General features: G+C 41.3%; 1 protein-coding gene across 3 annotated transcripts; it reads left to right on the top strand.

Annotated features, from left to right (window-relative positions):
* Window positions 1–1,659: 1,659 nt before the first annotated feature.
* LOC308325847 (WD repeat-containing protein 48) lies at window positions 1,660–22,050 on the top strand (the record flags this gene model as incomplete). Of its 3 annotated transcripts, none has more annotated exons than XM_080778566.1 (18): window positions 1,660–1,716; window positions 5,100–5,240; window positions 5,832–5,910; window positions 6,023–6,235; window positions 8,626–8,714; window positions 8,858–8,959; window positions 9,077–9,301; window positions 9,450–9,524; window positions 10,604–10,706; window positions 10,805–10,902; window positions 11,739–11,846; window positions 12,007–12,103; window positions 12,220–12,315; window positions 13,059–13,164; window positions 14,323–14,410; window positions 14,512–14,588; window positions 15,825–16,017; window positions 18,127–22,050. In XM_080778566.1, 18 exons carry the CDS (start codon window positions 1,669–1,671, stop codon window positions 18,220–18,222), a joined length of 2,034 nt encoding a protein of 677 aa, XP_080634692.1. In that variant the 3' UTR covers window positions 18,223–22,050. The 3 variants fall into 3 exon arrangements, with proteins under 3 accessions (XP_080634692.1, XP_080634690.1, XP_080634691.1); XM_080778564.1 differs by having other exon boundaries at window positions 1,668–1,716; window positions 5,835–5,910; XM_080778565.1 differs by having other exon boundaries at window positions 1,669–1,710.
* Between the last annotated feature and the right edge of the window lie 651 nt (window positions 22,051–22,701).

The following is a 22,701-nucleotide window of genomic DNA, read 5'->3' as shown; positions in this document are numbered from 1 at the left end:
CGATATGAGCTTGTAGATCTGCTATTTTTCAATAGCTAAAGCATAACATGATGCCAACACCAAAATGGGTGCCCGGTCAGAATGGGTTAAAAAACCTTGTGATTGTAGGCTTCCGGATATCAGATATACACTTCCCTATAAAGTCATAATAACCATAAAATCTGTAACTCCATGGTGTCACTAGGAGGAGTTCAATTAAAAAGCAATGCAGTTTTCAGTTTTACATAGGTCAAATGTAGTCAATCGCTGCTAAACAAAACAGACCAGTATATACGTAGGTACTTTTTCCTGTGATCTTGAAGATCGTGAAAACATGCAAGTCTTTATTATTGTATTTACAAAATACAGAGATATTTGTAAAACATCATACTGTATCATTTGACCCCAAATAATTTGTCATGGGTGAAACCCAGCGCACGTACTGGACGTTGGCTCTTTTAGGGGGATGGGAGATGGGAGAGAGAGAGAGACTTGTGTGAACCATGACAGCTGTTTCAGTCAGATGTCTGTGGTGGTAGAGATGCCTGGCATAGCCTTGCTGCTGCTGTATCTCATCATGCTAATACTCAAATGGACAACACGTCATCCTGCATACTCTGCACATACTTGTCATAGCTTATTTATTCCTGCAACGGAAGTCCCCATTCACCTCTCCAACGCTTATTGTTCCTTATTGGGCTACAGCACTTGCTGATGTGATAATGTGTCACATTTGCTATCATGAGCTCTTGGGGAGAGCACTTTAGTACTAAACCAAATTAAAGGGATCAAAACTAACTATAGTTTAATCCGGCAAAAGCTCATAGTAATATAGTATAATATAATATAAGCTTGGGAGAGGAGACAGAGTACTCTGTAAAATGATGGGCTGTAATGAAATGCATTATGAATATGATGTAAACATGCTGTAGACACAAATGTGAACCGGGTTGAGCACTTTGTGTGCTGGACACGAAAATAAATAAATAATCAATCAATCAATCAATCAATCAATCAATCAATGTGACTGGTATGGCTGAGAAGCTGAGTGTTGACTGTTGACACATCAATTTCCATCCATCCATCATCTGGCATAATAAAAATACGGGGAATTGTATCTTCTTTCTTTCTTTCTTTCTTTCTCAATGATTGGCCAAAGGCAAGAAGCCAAAGCTTTTCACCACATGATGAGCTGAAATAGGTAACCATTTAACTCTATGTGCTTATAAAACCTGCCCCAACTAAGATATTCATTGAGTAATTCTGGAATAAATGGTTCAGAATCAAGCTAAAGAAAAAAACATGTTCTTAAAGTTATAAAAATTACTTGACAGGCAACTGTTAATTGTTTTTGTCTTTCACTATAATTACCAGTAAACAGGCACAGAAGTTGACAGAACCCTCCAGTGATGAAAGCAGTGAAACATTTTTCTTTAACCAGTAGACCGGACAAATACATATTAATCTGGGGGTCGACCTTTTTGACATGAAAATGTTGGTTTAAACAACATTTAGATTTAGTCAACAACTCAAGTCAAGCCCATAAGCCCCCCACCCAAAAAAAAGCACACCCGCCCGCACTAAGACTCAATTACCCATAATGCTTAGAAATCGCGTGTTTTATTTTTTCATGTTTTATTTTTGTCTTCCGGATGCAGCGTCATAATACATTGACTGTCAACATGCAAGATGGCCACCCATCACAGGCAAAATGCTGCTGGGCGGAGAAAAGTACAGGTACATTTGTATTTACTGCGCTTTTAGCTTTATGTTAGGCAACGTGCAGCCCGGGCGATGTAGAGCGTAGTGAAGTTGTCCACGCGGACCACCAGACGGGCAAATCAATAAATAACCTTCCCCGCAAAGAGAGCAGCAAAGCGTGGCTGTTGTCCCAATCACGACTCCTCAACAACCCGGCTAACCTAGCAAAGCCAGGCTAACGTTATTTAGCCTCTTCTAGCTGCTAAACGTTAGCATCTTTAAAAAAGGCGTGTTTTGCTGCTTCTCAGAGACTGTTAATAAAGTAAAGAACCGTGTGAGTCTCGACACTTGGCCGGGGGGGTCGTTGTTGATGCAATGTGTGGTGGCCCGTTTGGGTTTTCGCAGCGTTGACGACGTTGGCTTGGCATCGCTGCGAGTGGGATGGGGTCCGTCTAATTGCTGGGAGTAATGCTCCTTAGTTCCCATGCTGTCAAAACATTGCAGAGACTTGAGTGATAACCATCATTTCAATTCAAATGAGCTTTATTGGCACGAGAAACGATACGTTTACATGGCCAAAATGTATTAAAAAAAACAGTTAAATGGGGAAAGTATATATAGTTGGAGAGGGTACAGCATTGTGAGCTATGTCACATTGCATCATTGTATACATGTTATGTTATGTGTACAGGATATGAAGCTATTTGAAACGAATAGCAGCAATCTTTTGAAGTCATTTTTGGACAAATAAAACTAAATAAATAGTATAGAAAAGGAGAAAAAGCCTCAAGACTAGTTTAAATAATAGTGTGTAAAAAGTAGCAGCTCTGTTCACATGTACAGTAGGTCTAGAGGTCTACTCGATACAGGCTTTGATTGATTGAAGTATTTATTAACAGATTGGACAGTACATTTCAAGCACAACTGCATTACACTTGTTTACAATCGGGTCCACCATGTTCAATTCATCATGACATTTAGAGACGTACAAATATACCCTACTATATAGCCAAAAACAGGAAATTATCATAGAGGAGGTAAAAAGGGGAAAATACATACAGTGAGGGGAAAAAGTGGTGGGGGGGGATTCAGATTTTATGGGGGCCAGTTTTGAATAGCAGCCTAGGTGCCCTTTGAGAGCGGTTTTGAAGGAGTCAAGGGATTTGCATGTCTTAATGACTGTTGGTAGGGCGTTCCACATTTTGGTGGCATAGGAGGGAAAACAATTTAGTCCCCTGTTTGTGCCGAATCTGGGTTGCACATGGTTTGTTGAAGTCCCTCTGGTGTTGTGGGTGTGGACTTCGTTGACATTAAGGAAGTATTTAGACGGGTACATCATGGGTATCTTGGTGGTGTATCGAATCTTGTGGACCAGACCCATTGCAAGATGCTGTACTCTGTCGTCAACCTAGCCCCACAAGTCAGAACCCAATGGTACTGAAGTTTCTGACATTTTTGAGACCCAGCTACCATGGGGTCCTATTCCACCGCTACCCTGCTACCGGGTACGCGAACATAAGTAAACATAAATACATTCGGATACGTCGTTTCTGTGCCGTTTTTAGTGCTTCTGTTCGTTTAAGTGATTCTGTTTCTTAGAGCTATAAGTTACAACGGATGCCGCTGTGAATTCTCCTGTGCCGCGGAAGCCAATAAGTATAATAAGTACTTTGTTTGACCGATTTGGTCGCTTTGATTCTTCTCTTCCTACCTTGTTTATTGACACCTCGTTGTACAGCCTATCTGGCTAGCTAGTGGCTATAGCTATGACAGAGCAGATCAGAGCCAGGAACGTAGCCACGCACAAGCCAACCCCGCAGCGGGAGGCGGTACAATAAATGGTCAATAAACAAGGTAGGAAGAGAATAATCAAAGCGACCAAATCGGTCAAGCGTTCTATCATTTACATACGAAAACACATCAACGCACAGGGACCCCATGGGTCAGCCCGGTTCGGCACGATAGATTGGGCTGACCCAGGGAGTTTCCGAGAGGGGCAATCGTCAACCCTAAGCCAGTCAGTAGTCCTTAGGGTGGTTCCATTCCATTGGCTAACCTTATTTTCTTCACAAATCTTGCTGCTGTGTTTGCAGTGCACATTGTTGTATTTCTCCCAGTAGGTATGGGAGTTTTTGTTTGGTTTTTGGTCATGTTTTTGAACTCACTTTGGGTTTGTGTAATCTGTGTATCGCCTCAGAATGATCGCTGTTGCCCTTCCCAATTCAGTCAACCTGCATTGATTGTTGTCGTGTAATTTATTTGCGTAGCTCGTTAAGCTTGCTGCCTGCTGTGACCCTGTTCCTGCAGCACAGATTCAGATTCATCAGAGGTTTCCACTGGACACACACTGGTCTGATTAACCCATTCTGACCTGAGATCAGATTCTAAAAATGTCAGTCGTTCTTCGATATATTATATACTACGATTTCGTTGTTCAAGGTCATGAACAATAATGGTTACAATAGGGAATGCAAGGCTGATTTCACGGTACCAGTGCCATTTTGAATGTGATGGCCTACATATTAGATCTGCATCAAGTGTATAAAGTTGGTGTTTGAGTGTTTAGTTTACAGTGCTAGAGCTCTTTCAGTTCACCAAAATGGGATACTTTATTAAGACTACTTGAGTAGGCTACTTGTTGTGTGAATACAACAAGTAGGCTTCTCACCATAAACAAGGACCCCACCCCATCCTTATGGAAGGGGGAAAGAGAGGGGGGGAAAACACCACAAGAGTGACTAATCATCAGGCAAACGTTGTTGTTAGCCACCTTACCTATAGCCGAGCTTAACGATGCATTTACCGGGTCCAACTCCACTCGTCAGAAGTCGCACACATTCTTTTAGCGAGCCGTCAGAGAGTCAGAGTTAAAATGTTATATTGGTTATTAAGATCTGAATTGCCTATGGTGTGCACATCTCAGAATCCATGTGCTATGATGACTGAACCTGCTGCTTTTTTTACCCTTCTTTTTACCTTCATACAGCATAACAGAGGTTATGCTCTTAGGTGTATAGCGACTAGTTTTATATAATATATATTAGGGGGCGGGTGACATGCAGTAAAGGTCGGGATTGGGAGTCGAACCCTCAGCACACTGCCAGACTGGATTACCAGCCAAGGTGCCTGGACCGCTGAGCCACGGCCCAGGCCCATTAACACATTGTTGTACGTAACTTCTTAACTATTAGTCCTTGCCGCATGCGACTGATCGGCATCGATATGTCCGAAGAATGTGTTTCTTTTCAGGATATTACTATATATTAATAGTAATCTGCTGATGTGCATCAGCTCAGCTATGCACATCTTTCGGTTGTCCTGGTTGGCTCATTGTATTGAGATGGAAGTGTACTGTGGATTTTGTTGACCAGGTGCAGCTGGAGCTCAACACTCACAGTCCTCTTTCTCTGGGTTTTCAGGTGTCGTACGTCATTAGAGATGAGGTGGAGAAGTACAATCGCAATGGGGTGAACGCACTCCAACTGGACCCGGCACTGAATCGGCTCTTCACAGCTGGACGGGACTCCATCATCCGGATATGGAGTGTCAATCAGCACAAGGTACAGTCTCTTTTCAGTCACTCGGTATGCCATGAACATTCAGGCGTTGACACTTAAGGGTTGCCCACCTGCCCCTGGCAGGTATATAATGCTTGTTTTGGGCACGTGGAGTTTGCTTTCAGGTTCCCCCGATCACGCGTGTGCTCGTTTGAGAGGGCATGTCCAACACAATACGAGATATCTTGTCTTCTGGTCTGTGGAATGTAAAATGAGAGCACTGTTTACTTATAATGTGCTGTTTTCACCGTTGCTATCTGAATAGAAAATAACAAGTGTGAACCCATACTTATAGCTATGTAGGTATTTGGCATAAAAATTGAGGTATGACATGTTGTGTTAAATGTAATGATCGATGTACTTTTCGGGGCAAGTGGTCATGACCTTTTTGGAGAAGGTAGAACATAAGCTGTACTTCTGTACTGTACTTGTCTGATGGGCAAGTACCTCTGAGACATCCCCGGCTTTAGTGTCACCCCCTGGACATTAGACCTACGTCTTTATCTGACTTATAACTAAATCATATAAACCATTTTGAGCCGGCACTTTTGTCTAGTATCCTCATCACCCCCTCACCCTCGTCTCCCGTTGTAGCAGGACCCATACATTGCGTCCATGGAACACCACACAGACTGGGTTAACGACATTGTTCTTTGCTGCAATGGAAAAACATGTGAGTCTGATGATACCTGGTTTACTTGTCCCACTTATATCACATCTTTGTCTTACTGTATCTTACTGTACTGTGTAGCTAACAAGCCAAGCATACTCTCTTCCTTTTGCAGTAATATCTGCATCCTCGGACACAACGGTGAAGGTGTGGAATGCACATAAAGGGTTCTGCATGTCAACGTTACGGACACACAAGGACTACGTGAAGGCCTTGGCCTACGCTAAAGACAAGGAGCTGGTGGCGTCAGCGGGACTGGACCGTCAGATCTTTCTCTGGGATGTCAATACACTAACGGCCCTCACCGCCTCCAACAACACCGTCACCAGTATGTACACAGATCAGTTCATTTTTTAAAGCGATTGATTGTCATCTTGCTAAATGGCTTGGACGTTTGTATTTGCTTGAAATTAACTTTTCCCCAAATTAACTTTTAGCTCACCAGCCAAATGTCTAGTCTCTTAGATGATGCCAGACATAAAATAGCCAGACATAAAGTCAGGGCTTAAAGTTCTCAGTCCTGGGGACTGGTTTCAGTCCTGAGGATTTCATAGGGGTCATTTAATGGCATCAGTGTAGATTTGCAAAAAAATATTTTTGGCTTTAAACCCTGCATAAAGTGTACATAACACCTGTTTTTGTGTCCATATCATGCATACATTTAACCCCTTTTGGTGTTTTAAACATTGTTATAATTTAGCTATTGAAAATGAGCAGATCTACAAGCTCATGGCGCGCTACGAGCTTGTAGGTCTGCTATTTTTTTAAACTCAAATCTTTGCTTCTGGGGGGTCTCTGCCTGGAACAACATATTTTCAGATGGGGTTCGGCAGCCGATTACATATATTTTTGGGGGTTCTTCACATGAAAATGTTTGAGAACTAATGAAAATCGTCCTCGGGTCTAAATGGGTCAATCTGCACAGCGAGGTGCATAAGGCATTCCCGGTGGTAGTAAGAACAGTGGTCAGATCATATTGTAAAGGGACAGTCAAATTGAGTTAAAACTAACCCTGTAGTTTTAAAACGAAAGCATCAGATTCCATCTACGGTCACTGAAAAGGCATCTAGAAAGTGAAGCATTGTGTAATGTTAACTACCGTATAAAAGTTTGTGTGCATACATGGGAGATGTAGCACATGCCAGCATAGTGACCGGCCTTGTGGTCAGATTGTCCGCCATAGTTGAGATTCATACCAGCTTCACCGTTGTACTCTGTACTCCTTAGTAGGGTGGTCCTCCTTAGCATCTCGCAGGCTGCTACACTGGTACACTTTTATATACAAAGTCATTCTTGGTAATTCCCCTTCTTACATTAGTTCTAAATTTGAACTAGTCCAAAACTCTCTTAACCTCAGATCAAACCGCCTGGATGCACTATGTCGTACCCAACACAAAATCTGAGGCAGCGTTTTTTGGGCCCTGGGCGTGGAACGATCTACAGACCAGATTAAAATTGGCTTCCTTGATCCCCCTACTGACTTTTAAGAGGATTGCCTCTGGCACACTCTCTCTGCTGTGATCTTAGTTTTATATTAGCTTAGTAGTTTCATGATGTATTGTTCTTATTAGTCTTCTTTTGTTTTGGTCTGTATTTGGTTAGCTATTTAGACTCTCTCTGAGCCTCCCTGGTAGTAGGTTTTTGGTATTACGGATGTCATATGTTTGTCTTTGTCATGTCCTGTATTTGTTGTTACTGGCAGAGCTGTGTAACATTTATGTGCCTCTAATCTTGGCCAGTGCGCACTTGTAAAAGAGCCTATGGTCTCAATGTGATTTTACTAGTTGAATAAAGGTTAAATAAAATAAATAAATAGTCGTCATAGACAAGTGACAGACTTGGGAGCATTCAAACACTATTAAGCTATTAAAAGTCAAAAGTTCAAACTTGAATTTCAGGTTCACTTAATGTTAGCCAAGGTCAAGGCCGAAAACAAGCGTATTCATCTAGAAAGTGAAATTGAGTACCCGACTACCCGTTATCAATAAGCTTTGGGCTTATCAAGCCTTATCAAGCCTGTTATCGAGCATAGCGGCTCATGACATGTTTAAACAATCAAGACAAGAGGCGATCAAGATAATCACCAACACTGGCACAAACATGTCTAAAAGTGTACAGTCACAGTTCCTTTAATATTATGTTATTGGAAAAAAGGTCAATTGCCTTCCGTTTGTCAGAAAAGTACTGTAGTTGAAGGCCCTAGTAAAATATACTGGTTCTGTTCAGAATTTATTATCTCCTATCTTTCCACAAAATAATAGAAAATGCTCGATAGTGGGCTCGATAAGAACCCGGCTCGATAAGCCTGATCGATAAGGTGATCGTTATCAATAGAAATTAACCCATTTAGGCCTAAGGCCGATTCTAAAAACGCCTCTAAATCCTGACCTAAGGTTTCTGAAATACTTCAAATATTTATATAGCAGCATCAAAAAATTTACATTTTTGAATACTGTACATACTGTACAGAACCCAAATATGGGTGCCCGGCCTGAGGGGGTAAGATACCAATATGAGTTCCCGCCCAGAATGGGTTCCGTCCCTAGCGATCAATGCTGTTTACCAAAAAGTCAACCACCAAAAGTGTTGAGTAGCATCCAAAGCTTTGCATGCCAAATTAAATAATCCACCTGCATTCGGCTGGTGTTCATTTTCAGATCCTGTTCCCGGGTGATATTATGTCATTGTAACAGTGGACTCACTTTGTTTATACAACAGCCTCGTCGCTTAGTGGGAACAAAGACTCCATCTACAGCCTGGCTATGAATCAGATGGGCACCGTCATCGTGTCTGGGTCCACAGAAAAGGTCTGATATGAGACCCGTTTAAATGTCAAGAATTATTATTCCCTAGCCCCCCTCTCTCTCTTCCTCCGTCGGTGTCTGTCTGTGCACGTTCACATTATATTATACAGTGCTTGAATTGAACTCCTGATTTTTTGTCGCTTTAGGTGTTGAGAGTATGGGACCCTCGAACGTGTGCAAAGCTGATGAAGCTGAAAGGACACTCGGACAACGTCAAGTCACTGCTGTTGAATCGAGATGGCACTCAGGTGAATTCACACACCTGTGACGGCTACAAAACAAATCACAGACGGTCAATCGATCGACATTTCTATGTTAATGTCGCTGCTCGACTCGAGCCTGATTCATGTGGTCTTGGTCCTCAGTGTCTATCGGGCAGTTCCGACGGGACCATCCGTCTCTGGTCACTCGGACAGCAGAGGTGCATCGCCACCTACAGGGTCCACGACGAAGGGGTGTGGGCCCTGCAGGTCAACGAGGCCTTCACGCACATCTACTCCGGAGGCAGGGACAAAAAGATCTACTGCACGGACCTCCGCAACCCGGACATCCGCGTGCTCATCTGTGAGGAGAAGGCTCCTGTGCTCAAAGTAAGGAGCCAGTTACAAGAACAATACTTGGTTTAAACACTTTCTAACAGCCCTCCGATAAACGGCGGTCATTCCTATCATCGTATTTCGTTCTATCCATTCCTAACTCGTTCCTTTTTCTTCTCCTATCCGTCTCTCTCTTGCACAGATGGAACTGGACAGATCTGCTGACCCACCACCCGCGATCTGGGTCTCTACCACCAAGTCATCCGTTAATAAATGGGTAAGCATGCGTGGCTCGTCTGAGATCATCGGGCGGAGCTGTTCGCATAATGACACTAATACAATATACAGTGCAGATTAAGATCTAGTTTAATGGGGATCCTCCAGTAATTCGTACAAAAATAAATAACAACCTAAAACCTGCTTTGTGATAGTGTACGTACAGTAGGTGTAGGTGATGACAAACGTTAATTGTTGTGCATTAGACTAATCACGGTTGTCGCCGCAGCACAATTACAATTTAGGCATTTAGCAGACAGTCTTAATCCAGAGCGACTTACATTAACCTTTGTGGAGATCTTCTCAGTTCTCATTGTATGCTAGTTAGTAGTTACTGCCATTCAGGATGGAAAATGAAATCCATTTGGATTTGGGGAGAAGTAGTTTAATAAGGGGCTGGTATGAAGTACTTGATATAAACAGAAAACATTCAGTTCACTAGTCTACACTCCACTCTACTACTGCCTTCATTTCATCTGATTGTCTGTCTGGCAGGCACTTAACAAGCGATCGTTAAATGTGTCTGTTAGAGAGAGGGACAGAGAAGAGTGGCTTTGCTCAACTTGATTTATACGTATATTCTCCACTCTGATGAAGGTACATGTTCGATATATCATGCAGCCTTACTTATTAGCCTATATTTTGGCTCTAACATTTTTTTTCGATAATTTCGATCATGACATATTAAAATCGATTTCGGAGACTCGGCGGCATCCCTAATAAAAAGTAGTTATCATGAAACATGCGTAAGCTAAGAACTTAACAGTGGAGTATCTATATAATGAAACTATACATATAAACTACACATACGTACTATACTATACATATGTACTACTAGTGTTATGACTACATAAAATGCAATTCTAGTGCTGTCTACATAACATGCTATAAGTCTGTATCAAATGCTATCCAAGTCTACAAAAAAGTGCTATCTAAGGCGTTATAGGGTAAGTGCTACGGGCCATGATGGAGTCTGAAAAAGGTGGGTTTTCAGACTACGGCAGCACAACGAAGGTATTCGTCTAATGCATCATTCATGTGGTGTTAATATTTGATGTGCTTGTCTTTTTGTCTATGTAGTCTCTAAAGGGAATGCACAACTTCAGAGCATCGGGCGAGTATGACAACGACTGCACTACCCCTCTGACACCGTTGTGTACACAACCCGAACAAGTCATTAAGGGTAAAGCCGGCTGTTCATCGTTAACATTGCATTACATTTATAAAAATGCATTTCTCCGAAATGATGTAAAAGGGTGACTTTTGTGCCTTTTTTTTCAGGAGGTGCCAGTATTATTCAGTGTCACATTCTGAATGACAAGCGACATATACTCACCAAAGATACAAACAACAATGTGGCTTTTTGGGACGTCCTGAAGGTATGTTTTTATACTCTACTGCTATTTAAAAAGTTTTAAACTTTTGTTTAAAGGTAGAAATGATGAAAACGGACAATCTGCAAGCTCACAAAACGTTGACGCAGTGTGAGCTTGTAGATGATCTGCTATTGTCACTATTAAATATTGCTTAAAGGGCCACTTCACCCCTTTTGCAACCAGATCTTATTTGAATGATGTTTGGGAGACAATAAACACTTTCCTGGGGGTTTTACGTGGTTAATATGTGTTTTTAGATATTTCAGTATTTTAGTAAGTGTCCATGGCCTCCATGATGTCATGGACACTGGCTATTTCCTGGACTACATGTTGTCTCAGTAAGACAGCCCTCCCCCTATCCACAAGGAGGAGCAGTGGACCAAAGCATTATGGATGTGGGGATTGTAGTCCAGGAAGGAAGTGAGCCCAGTGTCCATGACATCATGGAGCCCATGGAAAATAGCAGATCTACAAGCTATTAGCGCGGCACCGAGTAGATCTGCTATTTTTGAAAAACCCGTAAAAATGGGGCTCAAATCTTTGAATATATATATATTCTTTCAGAGTGAACGTTTAAACTCAAATCTTTGCTTCTGGTGGGGTCCACGGCCAAATAAAGATAGTTCTGGGGGTCCTTGACATGAAATAGTTTGAGAATCACTGATACAGAAACTGTCATAAAACTGTCATGATTTAGAAGACATTTTTAGAATCGTTTTCAGGTCTAAATGGGTTAAGTTTGGGTCCCGGGGAGAGACAACATTTCTAAAGCTTGGGAAACACTGCTCTGCTGCAACCTGCGGTCAACGCTGTACTCACTGTGCTCTTTGCGGTGTCAGGCCTGCAAGGGGGAAGACCTCGGGAAGGTGGAGTTTGACGAAGAGATCAAGAAGCGTTTTAAGATGGTCTACGTGCCAAACTGGTTCTCCGTCGATCTAAAAACTGGGGTAAGCTCCAACTTTGGGGGGTTTTGTGAACTACTTGTAACGGTGCCAGTAAAAGATGTTCTGTCTCACTTAAGAATATGAACGTTGAGATCCGATCGACTTCGGGTATATTCATATGATTGATCTTTTACTTTCTGCTTTTGGCTCAACGTTGAATCAGATGCTAACTATCACGTTGGATGAGAGTGACTGCTTTGCTGCCTGGGTGTCTGCCAAGGACGCGGGATTCTCCAGTTCAGACGGATCAGACCCAAAGTGTACGGTTTAAGCTCTTAATCATGTCCATCGTGTACAGTAAATGGAAGGGAAAAAAATCTATTTTCATAATAATGTCAACTTGCATAATAGTACTAAATGCCGTTGGTCTGTGCAGTGAACCTGGGTGGGCTGCTGCTTCAGGCCCTGCTGGAGTTCTGGCCCAGAACACACATCAACCCCATGGATGAGGAGGAGAACGAGGTCAACCATGGTTAGGAGACCTTACTATCCCTATGATATATATACTAGTCCTTAGCCGTTCTGAATATATGAACAGCAAATGATGTTCAGGGGGAGGAATTGTTTACCCGTGTGGGTCTGTTGCGCAGAAAAGTGTGTCCCAGTATTAATCTGTGTCCGTCCCAACATGCATTTCACTGGTGACACGTGATTTGCGGGGAGATGGGGTTTTTTTTAACGCAAATTAATTGAATTAAGATGATTGTTAGGCGTGTGTAATGCAGGGCAGATTGAGGTTGGAGGACAGGGCTGTGCGGCGCTAGGTTCCGTGAGGCGGTCCGTGCGTTCGTTTTCACTTTATAGTCGCAAAGATTTATCCTAATATCACCCGTTCAGAACTAGAACCCTTTTGGTGTTTTACCCCTTCAGCAACAAGAACCCCAGAAGGGGTTCCTGTTGCTATAGTATATTAGCAGCATATCATTTTTGAACATTTTCAGAAAACTATTTAGAAGGCGTTTTTTAGAATCTGGCTAGTCCTCAATGGGATAAATCAAAATCATCTAAGCATATATAGCTTGCTGCTTAGCAGAAATGGAACTAACAAAAATAATATGTAAAGATATTTTAAAATATATTTTCTTTCTGATATTCTGGAATAGTTGTCTGGCTACGCGAGACGCTGCTGCCATTAGAGCCTTAGAGGTGTTTACATTTTATAGTGTTTATTCTTTTTCTTGTGATGAATACATGTGTCTTTTTTTTCTATTTTAGTGAACGGTGAGCAGGAGAACAGGGTCCAGAAAGGAAACGGGTATTTCCAGGTGCCACCACACACCCCGGTCATCTTTGGGGAAGCAGGCGGCAGGACCCTATTTAGGTAGCATGTCTCTGTATTACTGCCTGCTATCTGATTGGAATCTTGATTCTTTTATTTTATTTTATTTTATTTTATTTTATTTTATTTTATTTTATTTTATTTTATTTTATTTTATTTTATTTTATTTTATTTTATTTTATTTTATTTTATTTTATTTTATTTTATTTTATTTTATTTTATTTTATTTTATTTTATTTTATTTTATTAATGATCTCATTAATAAAAAAACAGATCTGTCCAGTTCCATCTGTGCAAGAGAGAGACGGATAGGAAAAGACAAAGGAATGAGTTAGGATGGATAGAATGAAATACGATGATAGGAATGACTGACGTTTATCTGAGGGCTGTTAAAAGTGTTTAACCCATTTAGGCCTGACGTCGACAGTTTTCTGAATGACCTCATTAGCTGGTGCCATAGCAACCAGCTAGTCTTCCTGGTGTCTACGTAAAAAAAAAAAAAACATACAAATACAAAATTATTAAATGTCAGTACTCAAACACACAATACAGATAGGAAACTCAAACTAACAAATACATATAGCTGAATTTACATGATTACAAGTAAAAAAGCACAGTAAACTAAAATACAAAAAAACACTTCAGTGTCAAATGCAATTTTAGATTATTTTTCAAAGTTAATTTAAATGCAGCACAGGTTCGAGGCAGGTTATTCCAAAGAGTCGACAATCTACCGTATAAATAAAAGATCTCTTTAAAGCATTGGTTTTGGGGCCAGATAATAAACAATTTGTCTATGTTATAAAACGGGAGTTTTTCCTCTTATTACTGACTTGGAACGGTATTAAAGAGAAGACCTATTCTCCACTGTAAGCCAGGAGAGGCTGGCATGCATGTGGCTCACGTTAGACCTCAGTGAGCAGCCCAGCCAGGACCAACCGTGCTGCCCTGTTCTGGACAACCTGGAGCCTGGAGTGGCACAGTTGTTAGTGCTGTCGCCTCACAGCTAGAAGGTCCTGGGTTTGATTCCCGCTCGGGGGCGCTGGCGTGGCGTGTCCTCTCCTCCGCGTCATATCATGTCAAATCATCATCGGGGCACCAGAATTCATAGACTGTGGGCACAGGGGTGCATGCATACTTTGTTTTATGATGGTTGACTGATTTTTACAATGGATTCTTCACATCATGTTTGCATTCTAGGCTGCTATGCAGGGATTCAGGTGGAGAGACTGAGTCCATGTTGTTGAATGAGACGGTTCCACAGTGGGTCATTGACATCACTGTAGACGTAAGTATGTGTGCACATCATGGCTCCCCCTGTACTGTACCTTGAGCTCTACTGAAGTCCCATTAATCACACTAATTCATTTTGTAAATTGTCTCTTGCAGAAAAACATGCCCAAGTTCAACAAAATCCCGTTCTACCTCCAGCCACATTCTTCCTCTGGTGCGAAAACTCTGAAGAAGTGAGTTGCTGTCCTATTTGTATTGAAAGCTTAGTTGTGAAGCTCGTAATTCACCATTTGTCAGCCTTCTGATTGACTAACCAGCAGGCTCTTTCTGCCTTGTTCCGCAGTGGTTCTGCCCTGGTTCTGCCTTGTTCTGCCCTGGTTCTTCCCTGGTTCTGCCTTGTTTATGTTGAATTTGCTAAAACATTGGATTTTTGGAAAATATGTTCTGCCCAGTCACCATGCTGCACCTGTGATGTTCCTTTTTTTTACTGACACCAAGTTCAAAATAAGAATTGAATGCACAGAATATCAATACGAAGCAACTGAACAACATTATTATTTCAATGGTAGTGGATGGAGAGAGAGAGAGAGAGGATTTTTGTCCAACCACGAAACGGCAACCAATGGGTGCGAAGAGGGGCACAACCACGGGCGGGACTTGACAAAGGGTGGATTGTTCAGACCCTCTGGCACGTGTAAAATCACATACTGCGTGGCCACACATGGATGGTCTCTCATGTGTTCCATCCACTGGCCAGCGCTATCCTATCCGCAGAGCTGTTTTGAGAATGGGATCGCTGCATAGTGTTGAAAATTATCCAGCCGGGTTTTGAAAAGTTTAGAAAATGGTAAATAAATTGATGTGGGGAAACTTTGACAGAAAAAGACCACCGCTATACCGTAGTCAAGTTTGGGGAAAAAAGGACGAAGAAAGGCGCAACAGTTTTCTCAGTGCTTAAATAAATTGAAGTGGAAAGATGATCCAAGGATTGCAGGGTGAAGTTATGGTTATAAATGAATCATGTTTCGACCAAGAACCAGCCTGTCCGGTTCCGTGTTAACAAAACCTGTTTAATTGGTTTATATAACCAACGTGTATACAGGCCTTTTAACCGTCCCATTTTTCCTACCGTCCTTGGACTTCTTTTCTTTTGTTCACAAAAACCCCAAGTCTGGAGAAGCAGTGGAATATTCAGTTAACCCATTCTGGGGCGGGAACCCTTTTTGGTGTTGGCATTATGTTGTGCTTTAGCTATTGAAAAATAGCAGATCTACAAGCTCATAGCGCGCCACCGAGTGGCGCGCTACGAGCTTGTAGGTCTGCTATTTTTGAATAATCAAAGAACGACTGACATAGAAACTTTCAGAAAAATGTCAGGATATAGAAGATATTTTTAGAATCTGATCTCAGGTCAAAATGGGTTAAATCTTTTGTTGAATAATGACAAATCTTATTGTCTGATCCACCAGGGACCGTCTGTCGGCCAGTGACATGCTGCAGGTGAGGAAGGTCATGGAGCACGTGTACGAGAAGATCATCAACCTGGACAACGAGTCGCAGACCACCAGCTCCTCGGCCAACGACAAGCCCGGAGAGACGGAGAAGGAGGAAGACATGGCCATGCTGGCCGAGGAGAAGATCGAGCTGATGTGTCAGGACCAGGTGAGCATGTCAAACACTTTGATGTGTCGGGACCAGGTGAGAATGTCAAACACTTTGTCAGGACCAGGTGAGAATGTCAAACACTGTCAGGACCAGGTGAGAATGTCAAACACTTTGATGTGTCAGGACCAGTTGAGAATGTCAAACACTTTGTCAGGACCAGGTGAGAATGTCAAACACTTTGTCAGGACCAGGTGAGAATGTCAAACACTTTCCTGGCCCCAAATTGACACTAATTACCCCTGCGGACCCACATTTGAAATGACATGCCAGGGACCCCCATAAGAGAAGATTTTTATTACGACTCTAGCAGTGATTCTCAACCAGTTTAATTTCAAGGACCCCCCAGTTTGACATGCATTAGTCTACAGACACCCATTTAATGGCATTTATATTGTAAAATCAATGTTAATTTCACTGAGTGCCCATTTGGTTCCATTTGTACACTCTCAGAGTTATAGACCCATAAAGGGCCATTTGGTTCCAAACTATCATTTAGCTGGGGACCCCCTGGAACTCCCTCAAGGACCCCGTCCCTGTGATCAACGGGCATCATAATATGAAGGCCTACCCAATAAAAGCCTTGATGCGGCGTTTGAATCCAAACTACTTCTTTGTTTGGAGGGGGGCACAAACTGAAACTACGCCGCTGTCCGTGGTTTTGAACAGATCGGAGACGTTCGGAGGTCCTTACTTTAACTCGCTAGCATTGATGCTATTACTCTAGCGTTCAAGATGGAATCCAAAACCGGCCTCTCGTCATACTGGAAGTGTTGCTTCTCCATCATGTGGCACCAAATGCTACCCATTTTGTCCACTAGGTTTCAGGAGAATGTTGGCTCTTAGTATTTATGACTGACTTATGTGCTATTCTCTGTGACTATTATTTTAAACCAAGAAATTAAAGCTAAATTACTCTTGGTAGATATTTTGTAGTAATAGTAGGAAATTACTTGTTTACTAGTTTTTATCGTCCATGTTATGTCTTTACAGACCACAGCCATCTAGCCATCAGTGTGTGCGACCTTCTTTCTTTCTTAATGTTAACTGTTTACTAGAACAACGCACCACAGACTGCAGTGGCATACAAACAGGTTGCGTAGTCCTTACCATGATGTAACTCTGAATATTGGCGAGATATCTTCAATAGTTGCTCAGCTCCGTTCGTTGATTAGAAATGTATCATCTCAAATTCTCACTCTTGTTTTTTATTTTTAACACAACAATTAACACGATTCGTCCAACGTTAACTTTACGAAACTAAACCAAGGTTATATGACAGCGAGCAAGACTGTACAAGACTGTACACCACCAACATTCCCCTGCTTGAGAAGAGATCAAGTGTTCTCTGGTAGGAATGACAGTTGACAGTTTTCTGAAAAATCTATGTTTCCATGTCAGTCATTCTCAAACAATTTCATGTCAAGGACTCCAAAAAATATATGTAATTGGCCGCCGACCCCCATATGAAAATATGTTGTTCCAGGGACCCCCCCGAAGCAAAGATTTGAGTTAAAAACTTTCGCTCTGAAAGAATATATATTCAAAGATCTGCGCCACATTTTCACGATTTTCCAAAAATAGCAGATCTACAAGCTCGTAGTGCAGCACTATGAGCTTGTAGATCTGCTATTTTTCATCTGCTATTTTCCATGGGCTCCATGATGTCATGGACACTGGACTCACTTCCTTCCTATTTTTCAATAGCTAAAGTAGGCTATAACATAATGCTTAAAACACCAAAAGGGGTTCCCGCCCAGAATGGGTTAAATCCCAGCCAATAAATTGTCGGTGAGTTTATAAATAATGCTTCTGTGATCACGCCAGGAGATCACGCCCGTAATATAAATATTTTAAATTAAAATATTTTATTGATCATAAAATGTGAGGTTTTATGATGTGAAACATTGCCTTTGTTGATCATTTCATGAGACCGTTTCCCTATGCAATGGTGGGACTATTTTTGTTATTATAAAAACTACTGACTGAAGATATCTCACCAATATTTGGAGTTACATCATGACAAGGTAACTAACTAACTAACTACGTACAGGTAAATAAGCTTCCTTCATTTTACCAAGACTATGTTTCCCCTGTTTCATTTCCCAGGTTCTAGACCCCAACATGGACCTGCGAACAGTTAAACACTTTATCTGGAAGAGCGGAGGGGACTTGACACTTCATTATAGGCAGAAGTCAACGTGAAACCCCCCCTTTAAACTCCCCACCAATGTGACTTTAAAAAAATAACTCTCGTCATTTTGCCAATCACCACCACCACCCACCTCTCGACATAATAGTACCGTCGTCCCCCATTGTGTGGTTCAACAGCAGAGCGTTGGGCGTATGAGTGACGACCCACTGGGAGAGCGGTGTGGCCATTTGAGGACGTAGCTCTACTAGCTCATGGTGTCATAGGGAAACTCTGGGCCGGAGCAGCAGCAGCCCGGCACACGCTTGGATGATTAGGTTGTTCTTTTCTTATTTCTCTTGCATAATTGAAGGAATTAAATAAATGTTTTATCTAGCACACTCATGGATTTTTATTTTATTTTTGTCCTTCCTTCCTCCTCCTCTCCCCCCAAACATCTTTTTTTGCTTTTCTCTGCTTCCTCCCAATTGGCTTTTGTTGTTTTGTTTTATAACAAATGAATATTGCCAGTATAGATTTTGTCTCTCCAAAGGAGTGTGTGTGTATATGCACATTTATGTAGTACACTACCATTTTGTTCTAATTAGGGCTGCACAATATTTAACTTTTCATTGCACATCGCCATGTGCACATGCGCTATAGTCACATCGCAAGGGGGTGCAATCTTTTGATCTTATTTGTTTAATCAATCAAGGCAAATTAACACAAACATGGAATGCTATTTGTTTTTACTGCTCGAGAAGCACAATCAAGAATATTTAATTAGTGGGCAACTCCATTTTTCAGAGGGAGAGAGAGAGAGAGAGAGAGATGGAGAGCAAGAACGTTTGTGTGCGTGTGTGCCTGCTCTGGGCACACTGAAGCCCAACACACACCGTCTGTGAAGCGGGTGCGCAGCGACGCGCCGCGGCAACGCCCGGAAAATAGAACGGTGGCGTATCGGAAGCGTCTAGCGCGCGTCGGACGCCGCCGGTGTGGGATAAGTTCATTGAAAATAACGGAGGCGGCTGTTTTGACGCGTGGCGTTCGCAGACTGTGTGTGTGTTGGGCTTTAGACTCGCTGCTGGCTCAGTCAATGCAGGCCGCTGAGCACAGTGTGCTAGAAAAGACTCACTCCACGCTTTTGCTCAAACTTGACAACTAAACATTCTCCTTTAAGAACTTTTCACATGACAACAATGAAAAGTTAAAGCTATGGGAACAGTGGCTCAAAGGTCCTAGGCCAATGAAGTATGTCTTCCTTTCGGGACTATTACTATTACTACTCTTATTGCCAGTTTAAGAAAAATGAACGTAGTAGTTGGTTTTGCTTTTATTTAGCCTATTATAGCATTCTGAATGCATGTACAGTACGTGCGTTTGATCGGCGCGTCTTGAATCGATGAGTCGTTGCAAGACAAGTCTTTTGAAGGGAGGTTTGCTTGACAAAAAGCTGCAGAACAACTAGTACTACTTTGCTGCTATATTTGCTGAGGTTTTGTGGAATAACACTGTTAAAAGTACCTACAAGTAATAGACTTTGTCACTGATGTTAATGACCCAGTTTAATTAAACTTTAATTAGTTTACTGCACTTTCAGAGTACAGGGACATTAGCCTCCTCTGATCTCCAGCCTTATTTCATGATGTTAGATCATTGAATTGAGCCTGGATTGATTGATATAATTACTAATGCAAACAATACTTTTTGCTTAATCAGTAGGCACTGGTCTAAGTATAAAGGCAATGGTGTCTTTTTTTTGGTAATTCCACTAGTATTACCTATCTAATTTCCACCTCCACGTCACTTCAGAAGATTTGTCACAACTATTGCTTGGTGCATTGAAATCAATTGTATCGGATCAAAGTTAAAGAAAAACAAATGTCTTCAGAGTAAAAAAGTAGTTTTCAGCCACCCCCACCCCACCCCACCCTTTGGGTATGCGCTTGCCTGAAGTGAGTTAACATTGTTTAATTCAATCAGATTTTTTTTGTTTTGATGTATGGGCTGTCAAGGCCAGAAAGTAGTTTTATTTATTTTTTTGCCACTCAGTGGGTGTGATGGTGATCTGACGCGCATACTCTATATATCAACAGGGGGACAAAATATCACAATGTGAGCTTTATTTTTCCCCAATATCGTGCAGCCCTAGTTCTAATGGATTCCATTCAACCTCCACTACACCCATCACCAGTTAGACCAGAGGAGAACACTTCTATGGGTCTATGGGTGTTTTCACTATAACTACACCCATCACCAGTTAGAACAGGGAACACTTTGGTCTATGGGGTGTTTCACTAACTACACCCATCACCAGTTAGACCAGAGGAGAACACTTTGGTCTAACTCTCAAAGCAATCGATCACATCTTGTCCTCTCCTTTGGTCTCATCCATCTTAACTTGAGCTTACCTTGGCGTAGATTTAATTATTGCAGAGCTTAAACTTTAATCGACAGAAGCAATTGCCCTGAGTGTCTGAAGCGTTCTCATTTTTTATCCGTGCTGTTAATCAGTCGACACAATGTTCATTTGTGTTTTGTAAATATATGTACAACATTATTTTGATTTCTGTGATATATATTTTGTCTTTCTTCTCACTTTTATTTTGTTGTACAGTTTAAGAAATCAAAACGTTAACATTTATTTTTCCTATCCCCTCCTGGATGTTAAAATGGCATTCGTTATTCTTCTCACCACAACTCAAGAATTAGCAGTTTTACTATTTAAGAATGTTAAGTAGCTGTTTCTGAATCATCTTAGCAATCAGTAAAAAGTATATATATCTTTAAAAACAAACGCCTGATTTATACTTCGGTTGTCTGCCGGTGTCTCACTTTGAACATAGCAGATCTACAAGCCCACGACGCGTCCACAGCACATCACACTGTGAGCTTGTAGATTTATGTAAGAGGTATTTCTATTTTCGGTGCATAATTAAAAAAAACTAGTATAAATCAGGCATAACGTGCTTAACTCGCTCCGTACTCTGGATCGTCAGCGGTTTGACTGACTGACATAATGAGGGCTGTACCTTCTGTATGATATTCCATTTAGATCAAATAGAAACTCATCAAATAGAACTTGAAGGGGAATCTTTAAAGAATAAATGGATCTTTATCCACTGAGGAGGTGAATTGTACCTCGCAGTGAAGTTAGTGATGCCCGTTTTTTAACGCTTGGTTAACGCCACAGAGTGTAAAACGGCGAACCTGTTCCCTTGTACATTTTATGGAGTAATACCCCCTTTCCCCACAGAGAATGTGCTTATGTTGTAGTGGCACGCGTCAAGTGAGCCCGGATTGGCCAAAATGGGTCGTTATTATACCATGATTTAGACCGTTCACATTACCTGCAATATGTACCGTATACCCTTGTTGTAATAACTTGTGAATGATGTATATTTTAGGCATTCAACAAAGAAATAAATTTGAATGGTTTAACAATGAAGATTTATTGTAATTATAAATGGGTGTTTTTCTTTCCTGAAATGTAACATGTATATAGTTGAGTCTGACATAAGGTAAACAAGGGACAAAGTTATTTTTTTTGTTCTTTTTTTTTTTCTTTTTTGTTCCAGTGAAATGTGATTGATTTAGCATCAAAAGAGAAAGTTCATCCATTCCACATTCATCAACAGATTATTTGTCTGCACTCATTCCTAATAAAACATTCATTGATAAAATATCTGCAAAAATACTTTTTTTGCCCACCAGAAAAATGTGATAAACAGAATGTTCCCCAAAAAGTGAAACCCATACGTATAAAGACCAGTGCAACTGATACCTGTAACTAATAACCAACATAATGAAAGGTCACATCTTTGTCCAATATTACCATAACGCCTGTCACCAAAATGTCTACTCGCTAACATTACTAAACCTTTGCATAGATAAAAAATAAACTGGTAAAAGACAAGTGTATATATCAACAGTAATGGTGGCCTCTACTCGTTTCCTTTAAAAGGTGTCTTACTCTGTATGGCTGAGTAAATCAATGATGACATCAGACAAACATGAGCCTGAGACAAACACATGATTACCGGTAAGTACTAACTGACCAACTGATTTACCCAAAACGATAAGTGGATTCCTGTTTCAATTATGAACGCATCAGAAGCATGCTTGGGGGAAAAAAAATCTAAAATAATTCATCGTGTCCTATAAAGCTACATAAGATAAATAAAAACCTCAACTTGGTACACGTCCAAATTAGGATTATACAGTATATATATATAACATAACATCAGTGGATTTAAAAATTGCACCATAATGTTTTATTTATAGCCGATCTACAAGTTCATCAACGGGTCACGATGTGAGCTTGTATGAATCAGGCTTAAGGGCCTTGCAAACCGGTAGTGATAAAACGCACCTATGGTTCATTTTCAATGAGATCTGCATTTTTGCTCGGAGATTCTGTTTAGCTTTTTCTTTTACACATGCGTTGTCGTGCCCCTCTTCAACAGACCTGGAGGAGAGCCGTGTTGATCCAGGCCTGTATTCCTCGCTTCACGTTTGCAAGGCCTTTTAAGGAGTTTAGATGTACCCATAGT

Source organism: Protomyctophum bolini (assembly GCF_963924005.1).
Source record: "Protomyctophum bolini genome assembly, chromosome: 12".
NCBI classification, from domain to species: Eukaryota; Metazoa; Chordata; class Actinopteri; order Myctophiformes; family Myctophidae; genus Protomyctophum; species Protomyctophum bolini.
This window is presented reverse-complemented; position numbering and strand designations above follow the sequence as displayed.